Source organism: Panthera tigris, chromosome C1, assembly GCF_018350195.1.
Source record: "Panthera tigris isolate Pti1 chromosome C1, P.tigris_Pti1_mat1.1, whole genome shotgun sequence".
Lineage (NCBI taxonomy): Eukaryota > Metazoa > Chordata > Mammalia > Carnivora > Felidae > Panthera > Panthera tigris.
The window spans coordinates 35,542,375-35,560,261 of NC_056667.1; the positions used below are offsets into that span (position 1 = coordinate 35,542,375).

The 17,887-nt window shown below is 46.4% G+C and overlaps 1 protein-coding gene and 1 long non-coding RNA gene across 3 annotated transcripts in view; one reads left to right on the forward strand and one right to left on the reverse strand.

Annotated features, from left to right (window-relative positions):
- The window catches only part of LOC122241306, a 40,352-nt gene extending 27,246 nt beyond the window's left edge, over nucleotides 1–13,106 (reverse strand). Inside the window, exons 1-3 of one of the 2 annotated variants that reach the window (XR_006221367.1) lie at nucleotides 13,023–13,106; nucleotides 7,819–8,006; nucleotides 6,987–7,087 (exon numbers count right to left, since the gene is read on the reverse strand). This is a non-coding gene — a long non-coding RNA (uncharacterized LOC122241306). Of the gene's footprint in view, nucleotides 1–6,986; nucleotides 7,088–7,818; nucleotides 8,007–13,022 lie in introns of those variants that run through there. The other variant, XR_006221366.1, reaches the window with a different exon arrangement.
- Nucleotides 13,107–16,025: 2,919 nt separating this feature from the next.
- Nucleotides 16,026–17,496, forward strand: HPDL (4-hydroxyphenylpyruvate dioxygenase like). Its single transcript, XM_007077287.3, has one exon. The coding sequence runs from the start codon at nucleotides 16,231–16,233 to the stop codon at nucleotides 17,347–17,349; it is 1,119 nt and encodes a 372-aa protein (XP_007077349.1). The 5' UTR covers nucleotides 16,026–16,230; the 3' UTR covers nucleotides 17,350–17,496.
- Nucleotides 17,497–17,887: the final 391 nt, after the last annotated feature.

Below are 17,887 nucleotides of genomic sequence, written 5' to 3' on the forward strand. Positions count from 1 at the left end.
TAACAGTCTCTTATGCTTTGGCTCTCTCCCACACTAACCTCTTTTTTTTTTTTTCCTTCCCCTCCCCCATGGGTTTCTGTTACGTTTCTCAGGATCCACATAAGAGTGAAACCATATGGTATCTGTCTTTCTCTGTATGGCTTATTTCACTTAGCATCACACTCTCCAGTTCCATCCATGTTGCTACAAAAGGCCATATTTCATTCTTTCTCATTGCCACGTAGTATTCCATTGTGTATATAAACCACAATTTCTTTATCCATTCATCAGTTGATGGACATTTAGGCTCTTTCCATAATTTGAATGCCAGGTGGTTCTTACAGAACCTCTGAGACAGCAAGTAAGATATATGGAGAAGCCGAGATGAGGTGCTGTCACATGACATTTGTGTGAAGCTGGTTCCCTGCAATGGTGGCATCAAAGGAGGGCCTAGAAGGTATGAAGAAAGTACAGGAGATAGCCAGTATGGTGAGTAAAACAGCTATTGGCTGGCCTTCAACACAGGATGTATTGTTGTCTTTTCCTGGTGGTTGACATCATCTACTGGCAGGAGCAAGGAGCTGAGATTAGAGTCCTAGGGGAACAACACATCTCTGTTCTTTATCTCTTGCTGAGCTCTTCCCCAAATTGGGAACCAAGTACATGCCTTCCCCTAATTACAAAGGCTGGTGATTTAAAACAGCTAAGGATAAACAGATACAAGCTCCTAGAAGAGTGGAGACAAAGCCTTGAATGTAGAAGACAGGATGACAAGTGTCTCAGTGAGGGGTTTGCCACAGGAATTGAGAGGAAGAAAGATTATCCATTGGGAAAAATGATGAGGATTCAAGCAAAAGGTGGCATTTGGGACAGTCCTTGAAAAAATAAATGGTGTTGGGGAGGCATGTTCTTGGGCTTCAGGATTCAGCAGTGTCCTCAAAGGGGCCTCTGCCTGGGTGAAAATTGGGAAAAGTGTAGCAGATCTTAGAGAAAATAGAGAATAATCTAAAGGGATAAAAAGAAACATAGATCGAAAAGTGACTCTTACTGTTGCCCCTGTGGGAATTAGATAGCCAGGAGGGTGTATTAGTTTCCTATTGCTTTTATAAAAATTACCACAAAATTAACAGCTTCAAACAATACAAATTTGTTATCTTATAGTTCTAGAGGTCAGAAGCTCAAAATGGGTCTCATTGAACTAAAATCAAGGTTATTGGCAGAGCTGTGTCCTTCTGGAGGCTCTAGGAGACAATCCATTTCCTTGCTTTTTTGGCGGCCAGAGGCAGTCCTCACTCCTTGACTCATGGCTCCGTTCTGCCTTCAAAGCCATCAATGGTAGATTGAATCCTTCTTGCATTGAATTACCCTAGCCATGGCTTCTGGTGTTACATCCTCTTCTCTGACTCTGATTCCTTTTCTGCCTTGTCTTCCACTCTTTAAAGACCCTTCTGATTGTATTGGGCCCACCTCAATAATCAGTCAGCTGATTAACAACCTTAATTCCCCTTTGCTATATAATATAACATAGTCACAGGTTCTGGAGATTAGGACACAGGTTTCTTTGAGGGGCTATTATTCTTCCAACAGAAGGGATAAGGGAATAAAAACTCTTTCCAGTCCTGTCCACGCTCTCTGAACATCCCAGCCTCCATTGTTGAGGGAGGTTTCAGCATTCACAGCTTTACTTTGGCCAGAGCCACCTGGTAGCACATCTTGCCTGCTGCAGTCTCTCAGAGGGGTTAACAGCAGTGACAATGTGTGTTGCCTTCTCAAAGAATGCCCTCTCCCCCATCTACCTACAAGGTTGGGACCCTGGGGCTTGGCAGCCATGTTTATCTGTCTTGACTCTGACCCCTTAACCTCAGCTGATTGGACTCAAGTTGGGCCAGTCAGATTTTCTCTCCCAAAAAACTTGGACTTGGTTTTGGCCCTCTTGTCTCCACACATGCCATACTATCCCTCCAAGATGCCACTCTCCCCCACAGCTTCATTTCTATTACAGTGCCTCCCAAACCTATATCGCTAAATCAGACCAGTCTCTGAAGCTCCACAGGTGTCCATCCAGCTGACCCCTGGGCAGCTCCACTTGGATGTCTCACAGGCATCTCAAACTGTCTGATCCTTCACTTTGCTTACATCAGAGGCTGCTTTCTATTATCTTTTCCTGATGGGAACTAACACCCCAATGAAAACCTCTAGGTCCAGAGGTAAGGACTGTGTCCTGGATTTTTTTTTTTGGGGGGGGGGGGGTCTTCCACAGCATCTGACACAAAAACTCACACTTGGTAAACACTGATTATTCAGTGGGTTAAGTTTGGGCTACCTACTGAGATCAATTATAGGTCCATTTTAGTAAAGTCTGCAGGCAGATATTGTCAGGGTTGAATTACTTTGGGATTGGCAGATAATGTTTCGGACTTTTTTAGCTAAATCAATATACTAAAAATAAAGTTAACTCCTAGAGTTTCAGTTGCTTTCAGACATGATGTGATTTATCACAATTCCCACCCCTAAGGAGCAGAGGAAAGCCCCAGTGCTTAAGAAACTCAAGAGGTGCCTTAAGGCTGAAAGCTTTATTTATCTATGGAGTTCTGGGACTCTCTGAATACACTGCCATTGTCTGCTCTTCCCATTAGAGACAAAAAAGTAATTAGCATAACTGAGTCCTTGCTGTTTGCTGGTTACTGACATATGTCTATATCCCTGTTATAGGCTGAATTATGTGACCCAAAAATTCATATGTTGAAATCCTAATCCCCCATTACCTCAGAATATGACCATGTTTGGAAATAGGGCCTTCGAAGAAGTAAGTAAGGTAAAATGAAGTCCTATGACTTGGCCCTAATCCAATATTCCTGTTGTTCTAATAAGAAGAGGTTAGGACACAGACACATACAGAGGAAAGACTATGTGAAGACACTGGAAGAAGATGGCCATCAACAAGGAGAGAGGATTTAAAAGAAAGCAACCTCTTAGAAATCTTGATCTCAGACTTCTAGCCTCCAGAATTGTGAGAAAGTAAATTTCTGTTGTTTAAGCTACCTAGTCTGTGGTACAGGCCTATTTTAAATATATTGTGGGTATAGTTCCAGACTACTGCAATAAAGTGAATATTCCAATATAGAGAGTCAAATGAATTTTTTGGTTTCCCACTGCATATAAAAGTATGTTTATACTATAATATAGTCTACTAAGTGAACAATAGCATTATGTCTAAAAAATTATATATATATCTATCTATCTATATATATATAGATAGATAGATAGATATATCTTATTAAAAAATGCTAACCATCATCTGAGCTTTCAGTAAGTCTAATCACTGATCATATATCACTATAACAAATATAATAATAATTAAATTAAAGTTTGAAATATTATGAGAATTACCAAAATGTGACACAGAGACACAAAGTGAGCAAATGCTGTTGGAAAAATGGAGCCAATAGATTTGCCCAACACAAGGTTAACACAAACCTTCAATCTGTAAAGAACAGTATGTGCAAAGTACAATAAAGCAACATACAATAAATTAAGGTAGCCTGTATAGTACTTTTCATGGCAGCCTGAGCAAACTAATAAAGTTCTACTTAACCCTCCTACAAACCCTGCAAAGTAAGTTCATTAGCTCCATTTCATAGATAAGGAAACTGAGGCACAGGGAAGTGAAGTGCCTTTCCTGATCCTCCAGCCCATAAGTGACAGGGTAAGGATGGAAGCCCAGGTTTGCCTGATACACAGACCCCATTGCAACCAGTATCTTTGGTTCTAAAGGCTACAGGCCATTTGGAAATTTGACAGAAATGTGGTGTGCTCCTGCTGACCTCCCCTCTCTCCCTGACCTTTGTGGGTTGTTTTGATCTCTCCCTCCTCTGAGTACCTCCAGCCCAACCCAGGCATTGTCAATGACTCCCTGGCACAATTAGCTCCTCGGTTTCATTCAAATTATTTAGAAATTTTGTTTATATAATTCATTCATCTTAAAAAATTTTTTTAATGTTTTTATTTTTATTATTTTTTTTTATTTTTTTTAACCTTTATTTATTTTTGAGACAGAGAGAGACAGAGCATGAACGGGGGAGGGTCAGAGAGAGAGAGACACAGAATCTGAAATAGGCTCCAGGCTCTGAGCTGTAAGCAGAGCCCGACGCGGGGCTCGAACCCATGGACCACGAGATCACGACCTGAGCTGAAGTCAGATGCTTAACCGACTGAGCCACCCAGGCGCCCCTGTTTTTATTTATTTTTGAGAGAGTGAGCAGGAGATGGGTAGGGGCAGAAAGAGGTGGGGACAGAGGATCTGAAGCAGGCTCTGTGCTGAGAGCAGAGAGTCCAAGTTGGGCTCAAACCCATGAACTGTGAGATCATGGCTTAAGCAGAAGTCAGATGCTCAGCCAGCTGCACCACCAGGAGCTCCAAATCACTTAGAAATTTTTGAGTGCTGTTGTGTAGATGCTCTTCCTTGAAACCCTCACATTTTAGGGCTTGTTTTACCCCAAGCTTCCCACCTAGAATTGGGGAGGGGGTCTCCACTACTTTTCACATCTAGAAAGCCAGGCAGAGAGCAGGACAATTGTACACGCAGAACAATGCACCAGTCTGACCCCACAGTGGTTCCCATTCATCATTTTATTTAATCCTCACAACAAACCTATGAGTTTGGCATTATTATCATCTTCATCTTACAGATGAGAAAACAGAGGCATCAGGCAGTTAAGAAACTTGCCTAATGCCCATAGGAGACTGAAGGGTCTGTGAAGACCTCCTTAGGAAAGTATACTTAAACTGAAGGAGGAGTAGAAAATGGAAAAACAGCATGTGCAAAGATCCTATGGCAGGAGAGAGCCTTTGTGTTTGAGGGGCTAAGGGAAGAACACTCGCAGAGTACGAGAGAACAAAATGAGGCAGGAGCCAGGCTAAACAGGGCCTCCGAGGTCTCACTAAAGGTTTAAGTCTCTGTCACAAGAGCAACAGAAGCCATCATTAGGTTTTAACCAGGGGATAATGGGATCGGGATTGCAGTTTGAGAAAAACTTTCTGGGGCGTCTGGGTGGCTCAGTCAGTTAAGTGCCAACTTAGGCTCAGGTCATGATCTTGCAGTTCGGGCTGTGTACGGACAGTTTAGAGCCTGGAGCCTGCTTCGGATTCTGTGTCTCCCTCTCTCTCTGCCCTTCCCTCATTCATGCTCTTTCTCTCAAAAAAATTTTAAAAATAAATAAATAAAATTTTTAAAAAAAGAAAAGACCTTTTTTTTTTTAATGTTTATTTGTTTGAGAAAGAGAGAGACAGAGCGTGATGGGGGAGGGGCAGAGAAAGAGGGAGACACAGAATCGGAAGCAGGCTCCAGGCTCTGAGCTGTTAGAACAGAGCCCGACATGAGGCTCGAACCCATGAACTCTGAGATCATGACCTGAACGGACATCAGACGCTTAATTGACTGAGCCACCCAAGAGCCCCAAAAAATCTTTCTGAGAGCAGTGCAGATAAAAAATGAGAGGGAGAATGAGATATAGGGAGACCATTAGGGTCCATGGCAGTAATCTAGGCAAGAGATGCTGGGAACACGGATTAGGACAATAGCAGTGGAGATAGGAGTGGAAGTGGAAGCAAGTAAATGCTTTTAAGAGCCATTTAAGAAGGAAAATTGACAGCATTTGGTGATGGATTGGGCATGGGGTGAGAGAAATTGAGGTCCCAGGTTTCTGACTGGTGCCACTAGCTGGGTGTTGCATAGTTTCTTCAGACAGGGGACACTGGACAAAGAGAAGGTGTGTGCAAAATTATGTGTTCAGACACATAATTTAACATAGGCATGTTAAACTTAAGGTAAGACACCCACATGGAACTATCAAATAAGTATGTAGATGCGAAGGTTTGAAGGTCAGAAGGGAAGTATGGACTAGAGATGGATATTGGGGAGTTGTATCCAGGGCCAACTAGGCACATTAGTTCCCCAATATTTCTAGAAACCCACACACAAAAAAATGCTTTACTCTTCTTTAAATCGGAAGTAAAAACAAACTTTTAAATCAAAGACGTTTTAGAGGCACCTGGGTGGCTCAGTCAGTTAAACGTCTGACTTGGGCTCATCATGATCTCTCAGTTCCTGGCTTTGAGCCCCACATCGGGCTCTGCACTATGTGGAACCTGCTTGGGATTCTCTTTCTCCCTCTCTCTCTGCCCCTCCCCCCCTCAAAATAAATAAACTTTAAAAGAGAGGTTTTAATGTACAATATTAATATACGCATCTTTATGCCAATGCAATCATAAAAAATAATTTATTTATTTATTTTTAATTTTTTTTTCTTAATGTTTTTATTTATTTTTGAGACAGAGAGAGACAGAGCATGAGCAGGGAAGGGGCAGAGAGAGGGAGATACAGAATTGGAAGCAGGCTCCAGGCTCTGAGCCATCAGCACAGAGCCCAATGCGGGGCTCGAACTCACAGACTGTGAGATCATGACCTGAGCCGAAGTTGGATGCTCAACCGACTGAGCCACCCAGGCACCCCATAAAAAATAATTTAAAAAGAAACTGTTCTGTAGGAAGGGGACCACAAAAGCCATAATGCTTCCCTGGTTGTATCGCTAAGAATGCTTTCTGCTACAAATATCAGAAAGCTCACTCTAAATGGTATCAGCAGTGACAATATTTAAAATTTCCCTTGTTTGAGGAAGTTCAGCATTAGGGTGGCCTCTGGGGTTGGCAGACTGAGTGCTGTCAAGGACAAAGACTCCTTCCAGCTCTGCGCTCTGGCATCCCTGCCATTGGCTTCATCCTCAGCTGTTAATATGACTGCATTAGTTCCAGACTTGACAATATTCCCAGGAAGAAGAGTCACTGTTGCTTTCAGTGGTTCTCTCCTAGGAGTGAGGAAACCTTTCCCAGAAGCCCCCCCAACAAATGTCCCCTTGGCCTCACTGGATAGGACCAGCGCATAGCCCCATTTCTAAGCTGATTATTACCAGCAAGAAGGATGGAATTAATATGATGGACTTACAGTAATCATCTGGGGTGGAACTGAAGTTAGGGAGTCAACCATAATGCCTTCCCTAGAAGTCTTCCTCCAGGAGGTGAGAATTGAAGCCAAAAGCATGGATGAACTCACCTAGGGAGAACGTTTGGAGGGAGAAGCACGAAGGACATAGGAGTTTCAGCATCACCAACATCTACTGAGGGCTAACATTGCAGATTGAGTCAGTTATGGGTCCTGCTACAGAGGGGCTTCCTGTCTGATGGAAGAGATGCACCAATGAACACAGTTATAAATTGACTGGAACTATAGTTGGAAGTCAGCACAGGGCCTGAGAGCAGACTGGGTTGGAGTCTCAGTGTGTATTAAATGTGTGTCCAGGCAGGTTTCTTTAGCTCTCTGCCTCAGTTTCCCCTCTGTAAAGTACCCTTTATATACTAAGTATCAAATAAATGCATCTTTTATTATTTCATTATCATTCACATTATACAATATTTAGGCAGTGGGAAGCCATTGGAAGGGAATTAACAGGCAAGTGTCCTATCAGATTGGTGTCTTGGTTAGATGGCTTGGGCAAGCTATGCTCTGTCCCTGCTCTGGGTTTCCTCTTCACTAGGTCACCATGAGCCACTCATTGAGTTTCCTTCCAGCTGCTCCCAAGGCTGAGCCCCTCCAGGCCCCAGCAGCATCTCCACAAAACCTCTGTGTTGGTTTTAGCAGCGTTCCTGTGCCTTGGAATCAGGATGAATTACTGTCCCTCCTTTCACCCCTGTCCGCTTGCATTGTTGCCACTCAAAGAAATTAATCAGGCTTATTAAGCATGACCTCCCTTTTGTAAGCCCTGCTCCCAGTCTGCCACTCTGTACCTGTCTGCTGCTCTCCTAGCTTGCTTCCAGTCAGAGAGGCCTCAGCTTCCCTTGGTCCTCTGATGGGGGCAGGGGCAGGCGGTCAGTGGCCACATCTTTTGTTGTTTGCAGAGACTGACGCACCGGACTGGATCGGACAAAGGCAGAATGCTCTGCTGTAGTGAGCGCAAGGCTCTTTGTTGCCATGGCTGTGGAAAAAATAGGAACAAAAAGGATAGATGTTTCATCCAAATATGCTAATAATTAACACTTAGCACCATAGATATAAAAAGCACTTAATACTAAATTACTATGATCATAATAGCTGTTCTTTATTCAGCCCTACTCCATATGGCATCATGGCTTGGTAGTTAAGTACACGTGAGCTGGAACCTGACTGCCTGGGTCCAAATCCTAGGTCTGCAATTTATCAGCTCTGGGACTTTGAGCAGGTTACTCAAGCTTCTCAAATCTCAGTTTTGCATATATAAAGCACAGACAATGAAAGTTACAACTCATGGGGCTAAATGAGTCCATACTACGCTTATAAAGCACTTAAACATGGCATGCCACATAATACATACTCAATGAATATCATACTTTTTAAGGCTTTATATACATTGCATAACAAATTTAGACCTCAAAACAAACTTGTGACATAGACATTATTATTATCCCTATTTATCAGTTGAGGAAATCAGGACTCAGAGAGGTTGTGTAACTTTCCCAAAGTCTCCCAGCAAGAACATAGCAGAACCCAATTCTGTTTGACTCTAAAGTCACGTGCTTTCCACTGCACCAAGTTACTGTCTTCCATGAGTGACTGGCAAGAGGCCCCACATCAGTGGGATGATACATTGTTGGTGACTGTTTCACAAAATCCTTCTCCCTTTAGTCAAATTGGAATATGTGAGGTATTTTTAGAATGTCGGACAAAAGAGTCCTGCATACAAGGACTAATTGCATAATTGATAGTTTCTCTCTTCCCCAGCCTGCCTTTATGCCCAGTATATGTGGCCCGGTTCTCTGGTAGAAGGTGGCAGGCCAGCTAGGGAAAAGCAGAGAGCCCAGCTCTGGGGAGGACTTCCTAAAGTTCCAGCTGTCTGATGACTTGACTGGCAGAGTTGAGCCATGGGCAGAACCTGGCCACAAGGCACCAAGCCATACCAGGTCCAGGGGCTGGGCAGATCTGGGGACAGATCTTGTACCCTAACAGTCTTTGGACATCACCAAGGAAATAAAGTGAAACTACATATCCCAAATCACCTTCTTGCCAGAGAAGTTTAAATTCTTTGTTTTTTAATGTAACGGAATCCAAAGTCTTATTAAACCTCCTGTACAGTAGACATTTGGCTGCCAGACCAATGCTCATCAGGGCCCTGACCACTGCCCAGCCCAGTTAGGCCTCTGCCCATACTGCTACTCAAACAAAGTCAGTCCTCTGCACATAATTCTACACAACAAACTCTTGTTTAGTATTCAAAAGCAGCTCAGGGGCACCTTGCTGGCTTAGTCGGTTGAGTGTCCAACTCTTGATTTCGGCTCAGGTCATCATCACAGGGTTGTGGGATCAAGCACCGCATCAGGCTCTGTACTGTGCATGGAGCCTGCTTGGGATTCTCTTTCTCTCTTCCTTTGCCTTTCTTCCCCCCCACCCACCCCCACCTCTAAAAACAATAAAAAAGCAGCTCAATTCCTAAATAAATCCCTAGGCAAAAATAAAGCTCAGCCTTACAATATCTCTAGGAAAGAGAAGCAACTGGCTGTATCATTAATTGCAACCATTCACTGAGCCCACACTTTGGGCAAGGCACAGTGCTTAGCATAACACTTCTCACAGATTCCACCCATCCTCCTACCCCTCACCTGTCCCTCTAGTTTATGGCTAGCCTCTGATGGCTCCTCCCCGTGCATCTCCCATGTCTCGATGTCCATTTGCAATCAAATAAGAACTGGCTGGGTTCGTCCTGGACTCTGGAAAACATGACCCTGGCTCCTCAATGAGGACACAGTTTGGTGTTAAGACAACAGCCTGTGAAGGGGCCTCCCTGGAGATCCCCAGGCTATGTCCATACCTAGTTCCAGATGGCAGAGCCCACTTATGTGTGGACAGGCAAACTGTCTATGCTATGTGGACCCCCACATACACCTGACCACAGGCCTCTTCCTCAATCTCTTCTACCCACACCTGCCTCTTACCTCCTACTTACACCCCCCTGGACTCCCAAATGAAGACCAGAGCAGGAGGGAAATGGTGAGGCTATAGATTCATTAAAAATAGCAGGAGCTCTGTAGTCAGATAGACATAGGTTTAAATTTCACTATTTTTCTAAATAGCTGTGTGACTTAGGCTGGTCACTTAACCTCTCTGAGTCTCATTTTCTCATCTCCAAAAGAGGAATTATCTTCTGTACTCTTAATATTTCTATGAGGATTAGAAACAATATATATGGGTTATGCCCAGTGGCATTCAACCAATGGTAGCATTGTCAGACATAGGTGTGTCCTTTATGCTCATTTAAAGTATATATACATTCGGTCCCTAAATTCTTACAACCACCAGGCTGCAAGGTCAGCACACCAGTGGTGTTACTGTGATGAGCTTGGCTGGGTTATAGCTAAGCTCTCCTGCAAGACCTAGACCTTAGTCTCATGCAGATATGAACATTTTGGCCCCTCTTCCCTGGTTTGGCTGGGATTGTCCCAGTTTTAACACTGAAATTTCCACTACCTGGGAGCACTGGAAGTTCAGTCTTGGGAAAACAGGAATGGTTGGTCACCCTATCAAGGCAGCTGACCCAGAGCAGATGGAGAAGGTGTCAGACCTGAGAGAAGAAGCTGGGTTTCCAATAACCTTTCCCAGCTGGATGGACCAGCCAGGCCATGTACCTACTCAGCCCCTCATTCCTGGTTCCCAGAGAAGTCCTGGTTAAGCAGAGGTCAAGGGTGACACCTAGAGGTTATGTTAAAAACTGCAGTATGGGAGAGCCTGGGTGGCTCAGTCAGTTAAGGACTGTCTCTTGATTCCTGCTCAGGTCCCAAGCTCATGATTTGTGAGTTTGAGCCCTACATCCAGCGCTGTGCTGACAGTGCAGAGCCTGCTTGGGATTCTCTCTCTCTTTGCTCTCTCTCTTCCCCTCTCACGCACTCTCTCAAAACAAATAAATAAACTTAAAAAAAAAAAAACAAAAACCCTGTAGTCTGATAATCACCCATCAGCCCCTTGAGGCCTTAGTTTGTTCATTTATAAATATTGAGGCACTGGACATAAGTCTTGGGGGTCTTGGAAGACATCCTCAAACAAGTTAAATTTAAGCTGATATCTACTGATTGATAAGTTGTTAGCCAGGTACAAGGCAGGTGGGAAAGAAAATGTATTCTAGGCAGGAAGGAACAACAAAGACAAAGCTCTGAGTGGGAAGAAGCATGACACTTTCAAGAAACTACAGTATGGAGGAGGGGGTAGTGGTGACAACAAAAGTTGGAAAGGTTGTCAGGGGTTAATCAGCTAGGGGAAATTTTTTTGTCTTTACCCCAAGTGCAAGCAGAACTTAGTGAAAGTTTTTAAGCAGGACAGTAACATAATCAGATCTACATTTTTCAATGCTAACTCTGGCTACCGGGTGGAGACTGGTTAGGACAGTAGTAAACCTAAAGCCAGGGAGGCAATTAGTAGTGTCCAGGTGGTGTGGCAACAGTGAGACCTTGCACTTGGGTGGTACAGGGGTATGAAGAGGGAGGTGATGGTTGGAGAAATGTTATGGAAATAGAATGGGCAGGGATATGGTGATTGACTAGAGGTGAGGGGAAATGATGTAGTTTCTGAATAGGACCACTGGAAAGCAATGGGACAGCTGCTGAGATGGGAGCATAAGAAGGAGGACAGTGTTGGGCATGTTGAATCCAAATCAAGCCAGCAAATAAGCAGTTGAAGAAAGATTAGGAAGGGAGACATAAATGTGGGGATCATCTGGAAGGAGATGGTAACCAAAGCCCTGAGGAGCACCAACATTTAAAAATGAGCATAGGAGAGATAATGAGACCAAAGGAAAACCAGGTGAGTATGATGTTATAAAAGCCAGGGCAAGAGTATTTCAGAAAGAAGACAGGGGTCAGGTCAACTGCAATAAAATATTTCTGAGAGGCAGTAAGATGAGATCTGAAAATTGTCCATGGGACAACTGAAGATCATTGGTGACCTTAGATCCTTTTAAGGTGGAATGATGGACAGAAAGACAAATAGTATATGATTTCACTTATATGAAGCTCCTACTAGAGTGGTCAAAAGTAGACTAGTGGTTCCAGGGGTTGGAGGCAGGGGAGAGTGGGGAGTTATTTACTGGGGACAGAGTTTCAGCTGGGGAATAGGTTAAGAGTTCCGCAGATAGATGGTAGTGATGGCTGTGTTGCAGGACTCTTTACTTTCAATACCCTGGGTTCGTGGTCTCACCCCTTCGAAGAATGAAGAGGTGGACACAAAATGAGCAGCAGGCAAAAGTTTATTAGAGTATAAGACCAAAGAAGAATAGTATGAAAGCTCTCTTTACAGAGAGAGGACATTCGAAAGTGAATGCCAGAGATGATAGGCAAGGGCCTTTGTTTTATAAGGTTCTGGTCAGCACCCCCTTCCCTTCCCTCTTGTTCCTTCTCAGATTCTACCTTTATTGGCTAGGTAACTCTAAAGGCCTAGTCATTCCTTTTTGATCAGCTCATTTCCATTGTATGAGGTGTGGTCTTAGGCCATACCATCTACTACTTCTTTTAAGTCAGGTCTTTTGTCAAATTCCTGAGGGAAACCTGAGGGGGAGGTAATATCTGTTACATTCTTAAGAGGAACCTTATGCCTGAGAGGGTTTGCTGTGGTCAGACACTTCCAGCATTGTTCCAAAGTATGTTCTTTTCTCTTTTCTCCTCAGGTCCTAATCTTTCCCTCACTGCCTACTGATTCCTAAGGTTTCCTATCATAGCTGCACAGTATGAATGTACTTTTTTTTTTTTTAAGATTTAATTTGTAGCTAATCTCTACACCCAGTGTGGGGCTTGAACCCACAATCAGCAGATCAAGAGTCTCCTGTTCCACCGAGTGAGCCAGCCAGGTGCTCCACAATATGAATGTACTTAATACCACAAACTGTACACTTAAAAATAGTTAACACAGTAAATATTACCATGTTATGTGTATTTTACCACACACATACATACATACATACATACACAAAATTCACCTTCTCTGTAAGGTCTGCCAGGTCACCCCTTCTAAAAAGACAAGCACTCCGCAGACTGGAAGAGAAGTAGAATCAGGTAGAGGCAGGGCGAGAAAGGCGGGAACTTCCGGGCCCGCCTCCTCCAGGGGAAGGGGCTTGAGATAGGCGGGTTAAGCTGAGACCAAGGGTGACACCTAGAGGTCACGTTAAAAACAACAGCTGATAGTCACCCACGTGGCCCTAGAGTGGAGGGGAATGGAGGGGTGGGACCAGAGACGCGCGAGTTCAAGTACCCACCTTTTTAGGCTGGGAGAGAAGAGACAGGACAGGGTGGGGGTCAGGATTTTTAAGGAAGAGAGTGCACCTCCTCTAGCCCCGGGGCTTAAGCTGACTGACAGCTGCAGGAGGGGCGTGGCTCCACCGGTTTGGCTCCAGGTCCAGCCCCCACCTCCACCTACGCTGCCCTGGCCACTGTGGAAGGCAGATGTGGCAGAAGGCCTCCTGCAGCGCCATCGCCTCACCCCTTTAGACCTGCGTGCTCTCCAGAGCCCACCCCTGGCATGCTTATCCCCAGGAGAAAGACAACGGCGTCCAGGCACGGAGGACCCATCAGGCGAAAGTTCCGCAGGGACTGCTAGGAAACAGGAGTCCTACGTTGGTCACGGCTCAGATGCCAACAGGGCTGCAAGAATTGGAGTCTGGCCTGGAGGGAGACCAACATCAATGACCACCTGTACCCCACCGCGCTGGCTTCCTAAGCGCTGAATCTGTGCCCAGGGTCAAGGTCAAGCACAGTGCCCTTGCAAGGCAACTGTGCCCTAACCAAGATCACCCTTTCTTTAAAACAGCCCCACTTGGCCTTCAGAAATCTACCCTCTCCCTCAAGAGCAAATGGGAAGTGATGGGTCAGGGGTCCTCTTTCTGCTCTGTCTGTCCACACATAGAGTCCTTGAGAGGAAACCCCTTTGGCTGGACCAAAGGCCTGGAGGCACTAGAGCTGCTCACCTGGGGTCCTGACCATGATAGTCTATTCTCTCTTGGGGCCCTGACCATGATAGTGGGGGCAAAAGATAGCCTATTCTGCCCCAGCTCTCACAGAGCACTATTCCCAGGGACCTTCCCCCAGAATCCATACCAAAGCCAGGACCTTCATAGTGCCTTCCCAGTGCTCAAGCCTAGGGAGAGAGGAGTAGTCCTAATGTGGCTGTTATTCTGGGACCTACTGCAGCCCCCTCTCCTTGTGACATGTGTCCCTACCCAACCCACTTTGTTTGCCCTGCTCCCACATAACAGACCCAGGCTCACAGGTTAAATCCTAGATCCTTTGTCAGGCTGCAGCATATTCTACCTTATTTAATCACAACAACCCTATGAAGTAGGTACTATTATTATTCCCATTTTTACAGAGGAGAAAACTAAGGCTCAGAGAAGGTTAGCAACTTGCCCCAAGTCATACAACTACTAAATATTGGAGGTAGTTTTCAAGCCCAGGTCTGTCTGGCTTTTGGAACCCATGTTCTAAATTTACTAGTCTGCAGAATAACACCAAGTGCCTTTTACCACCACTGATCAGCTTCTGGGTACTGCCTTCCTGGCTGCAAGCCTGAACACCCTGCCAGACCTCTTTTTCTCAGCCCTGTCCCTCCATCACAGCCTTCTTCCTCTTGCCAATGAAACTCAATGGTATTACATCAGGCTCCCTGACAATCTCCTTTGCAATGCTTTGAACCGTAGTATCCATACCAAATGTCTCCTCAATTTTATGCTCTATTGCTCCTCTAAGGGTTTGGCTCATGTTCCTCACTGATTTGACTTTTTCTTTTCTTTTCTTTTCTCTCTTTCTTTCTTCATATTTTAGGTTCTACATCCAATGTGGGGCTTGAACTCACGACCCCAAGATCAAGAGCCACATGCTATACTGACTGAGCCAGCCAGGTGCCCCTCCTCACTGACCTTTTGCTTATCTTTACCCTTCTTGGAGTGCCCTTCCCAAACCCTCCAAGAGCCACTAGCTCAATTCAGGGTCTCACACAATTCTCACACAATTCTCACAAATCTCACACAATTCTGGGTCTTAAGGCCAGAAACACTCACAGAAAACTTCTCTGGCCCAGTACCCAGTCAGGAAGGTGCAAAGAGCAAGGAGGGCTTGAGTTCTAGTCCAAACAGGGTCAGGACCTGGAGAAAGGACACCAGTGCAGCTGTTTCTTTCAGATCCTGAGCCACCAGATTTTTCTCCAAATCTTTCTTGCAACAGGGGATAAAAGATTGTTGAAAGAGAAGTGGGGCTGAAGAAAGAGATAGGTGCAGTTGAGAAATTATCAGAGAGAAAGAAGAGAGTTTTGTAGGAGCTATATAAATGACCTATCTTTGTACAACATGTTTCTCTGGACCAATTTGGGGAAGGTAAGAAAATCTGTAACTTAAAACATTTAATAGATTTTTTTAACGTTTTAAAGGAACATCAAAACTTAAAGGCAAAGTTCTCTAGGACTCTTTTTTTTTTTTTTTTTTTTTTTTTAATGTGAGGCTTGAATTCATAACTCTGAGATCAGGACCTGGATGCTTAGCCGACTGAGCCACCCAGGTGCCCCCTCTAGAATTTTTAAGGTAAAACTGGTAGAAATGACACTGGTAAGAAATTCAGGGCTTCGGGAGGGGTTGGGGGGTGGTAGGGAGACGGAAGGATTCTGGCTTCTCCCCCAGCTAGGGCTTGTTCCCTTTGCTCTGGGTTTAAAGGATGAGAGAGCCCAGCGTCCAGCACCGAATGAAGGCGGCTATTGTGATCTCCGGGGGCGGAGAAGGGAGGCTCAGTGCCAAAGGGTGTGGCCCAGCCAGAGGCTCTGGGAAAGAGCAGCCTTGCGTCCCTACAGTACCCTCGGCGACTGCGTCTGGGCGGGAGGGGAAAAGTCTGCAGAGTCCCGGGCTCCGCCCCCTCCCTCCTGCTCCGCCCTAGCTCTGGCTCCACGTGGTTTTCACCAAGCGCAGCGCAGACCGGGTGGTCTCAAGGCAGACCCGGATTGCAGAGGGCGTGGCAGGGAGAGCCGCAAGCCCCTAAGGGGGTCGGGTCTGTGACTTCTCCCCGGAAAAGAGCGAGGAAGGCGCTCTGCGGGAAAAGCTGGACTCCACAGGCTTCCGACGACAAGCCTGGGACGGAGAGTCCGGGAGTTCTCAAGGACAGGTGAACGGCCCCAGGAGAAGGACAGGCAGGGTCACCATCTGGACCGCCATGGCCGCGTCCGCCCGTCGTCTGTGCCACATCGCTTTCCACGTGCCCGCGGGGCAGCCCCTTGCCCAAGATCTGCAGCTTCTCTTCGGCTTCCAGCCCCTGGCGGTGCGGGAAGCAGACGGCTGGCGGCAGTTGGCCCTGCGCAGCGGCGACGCGGTCTTTTTGGTGAACGAGGGCGCTGGGCCCCAGGAGCCCCTGTATGGCCTGGACCCACGTCATGCTGTGCCCAGCGCCACCAACCTGTGTTTCGACGTGGTGGATACGGGCGCTGCCGCCCGGGCGTTGGTTGCGCGGGGCTGCAGCGTGCCGGTGCCCCCTGTTAGCGTGCGGGATTCTCAGGGCACCGCCACCTATGCCGTGGTCAGATCACCTGTGGGCAACCTCAGCCTGACTCTGCTGGAGCGCGCCGGCTTCGGAGGGCCTTTCCTGCCGGGCTTCAGGCCTGTGCCCTGTGCAACCCGCCCAGGCTGGGTCAGCCACGTGGACCACCTGACCCTGGCCTGCACCTGTGGCAGCTCCCCCACATTGATGCGCTGGTTCCACGACTGCCTAGACTTTCGCCACCTGCCACTGAGCCCAGGTGAGGATCCGGAGCTGGGCCTCGAGGTGACAGCAGGATCTGGGCCAGGGGGACTGAAGCTCACCGCCCTGCAGACCACACCAGGCAGCGCTGCCCCCACCCTTGTACTGGCTGAGTCCCTGCCAGGGGCTGCCAGTGGACAGGACCAGGTGGAGCAGTTCCTGGCCCGGCACAGGGGACCAGGACTGCAGCACGTGGGGCTGTACACGCCGGACATAATAGAAGCCACTGAACGGGTAGCAGTGGCGGGGGGCCAGCTCCTGGCTCCTCCTGAGGCATACTACCAGCAGCCGGGCAAGGAAAGGCAAATCCTAGCTGCTGGACATGAGCCTAGCCAGCTAGCCCGACAGGGGATCCTGCTAGATGGCGATGAAGGCAAGTTTCTGCTTCAAGTCTTCACCAAGTCTCTCTTTCCAGAGGACACCTTCTTCCTGGAGCTGATTCAGAGGCAGGGGGCGACAGGCTTTGGCCAGGGCAACATCCGGGCCCTGTGGCAGTCGGTGCAGGAGGAGCAAGCCTCCAGGAACCAAGAAACCTGAGAAGGGTTGGGGCTGGGTTCACCCTCCTGTCCGGGAGCACAGGGCCTGTTGCAAAGGAGAAACACCCATGGAGGCTTGGAGTGGAGAGGGCTTTGTCCCCAGGGCCATACCTGCCAGAACTTGAATCTCTCACTGGGGTGCCAAAGAGGTGGGATTTTATTTTTTCTTTTAAACTATGAAATGTTCTTAGTCTATAACTAATATATATGCAAGATATAAAGAATAAAGGAATTATATAATTAGGAAATAGAATATATCAATACTTTTGAACCTTCCTTGTGACCTCTGATACCATTTCCCTTCACCCCACCCCTAATTTTATGATTATTAACTCCCTGATTTTCTATATTGTTTCACTACATATGAAACAATACAGATATAAATTTAGTATTTGAGGTAGGAATTTATGACAGAACAAATCCTCCCCTGTGTTTCCCTTCTCCCCAGGGAGCAGCCTCTGCAGGTGGGGAAGGGTTGGGTCAGGGCTGAGCCCAACCACCTGCTCTAAGACAATACCACTACTCCAGTCAGAGCTGAC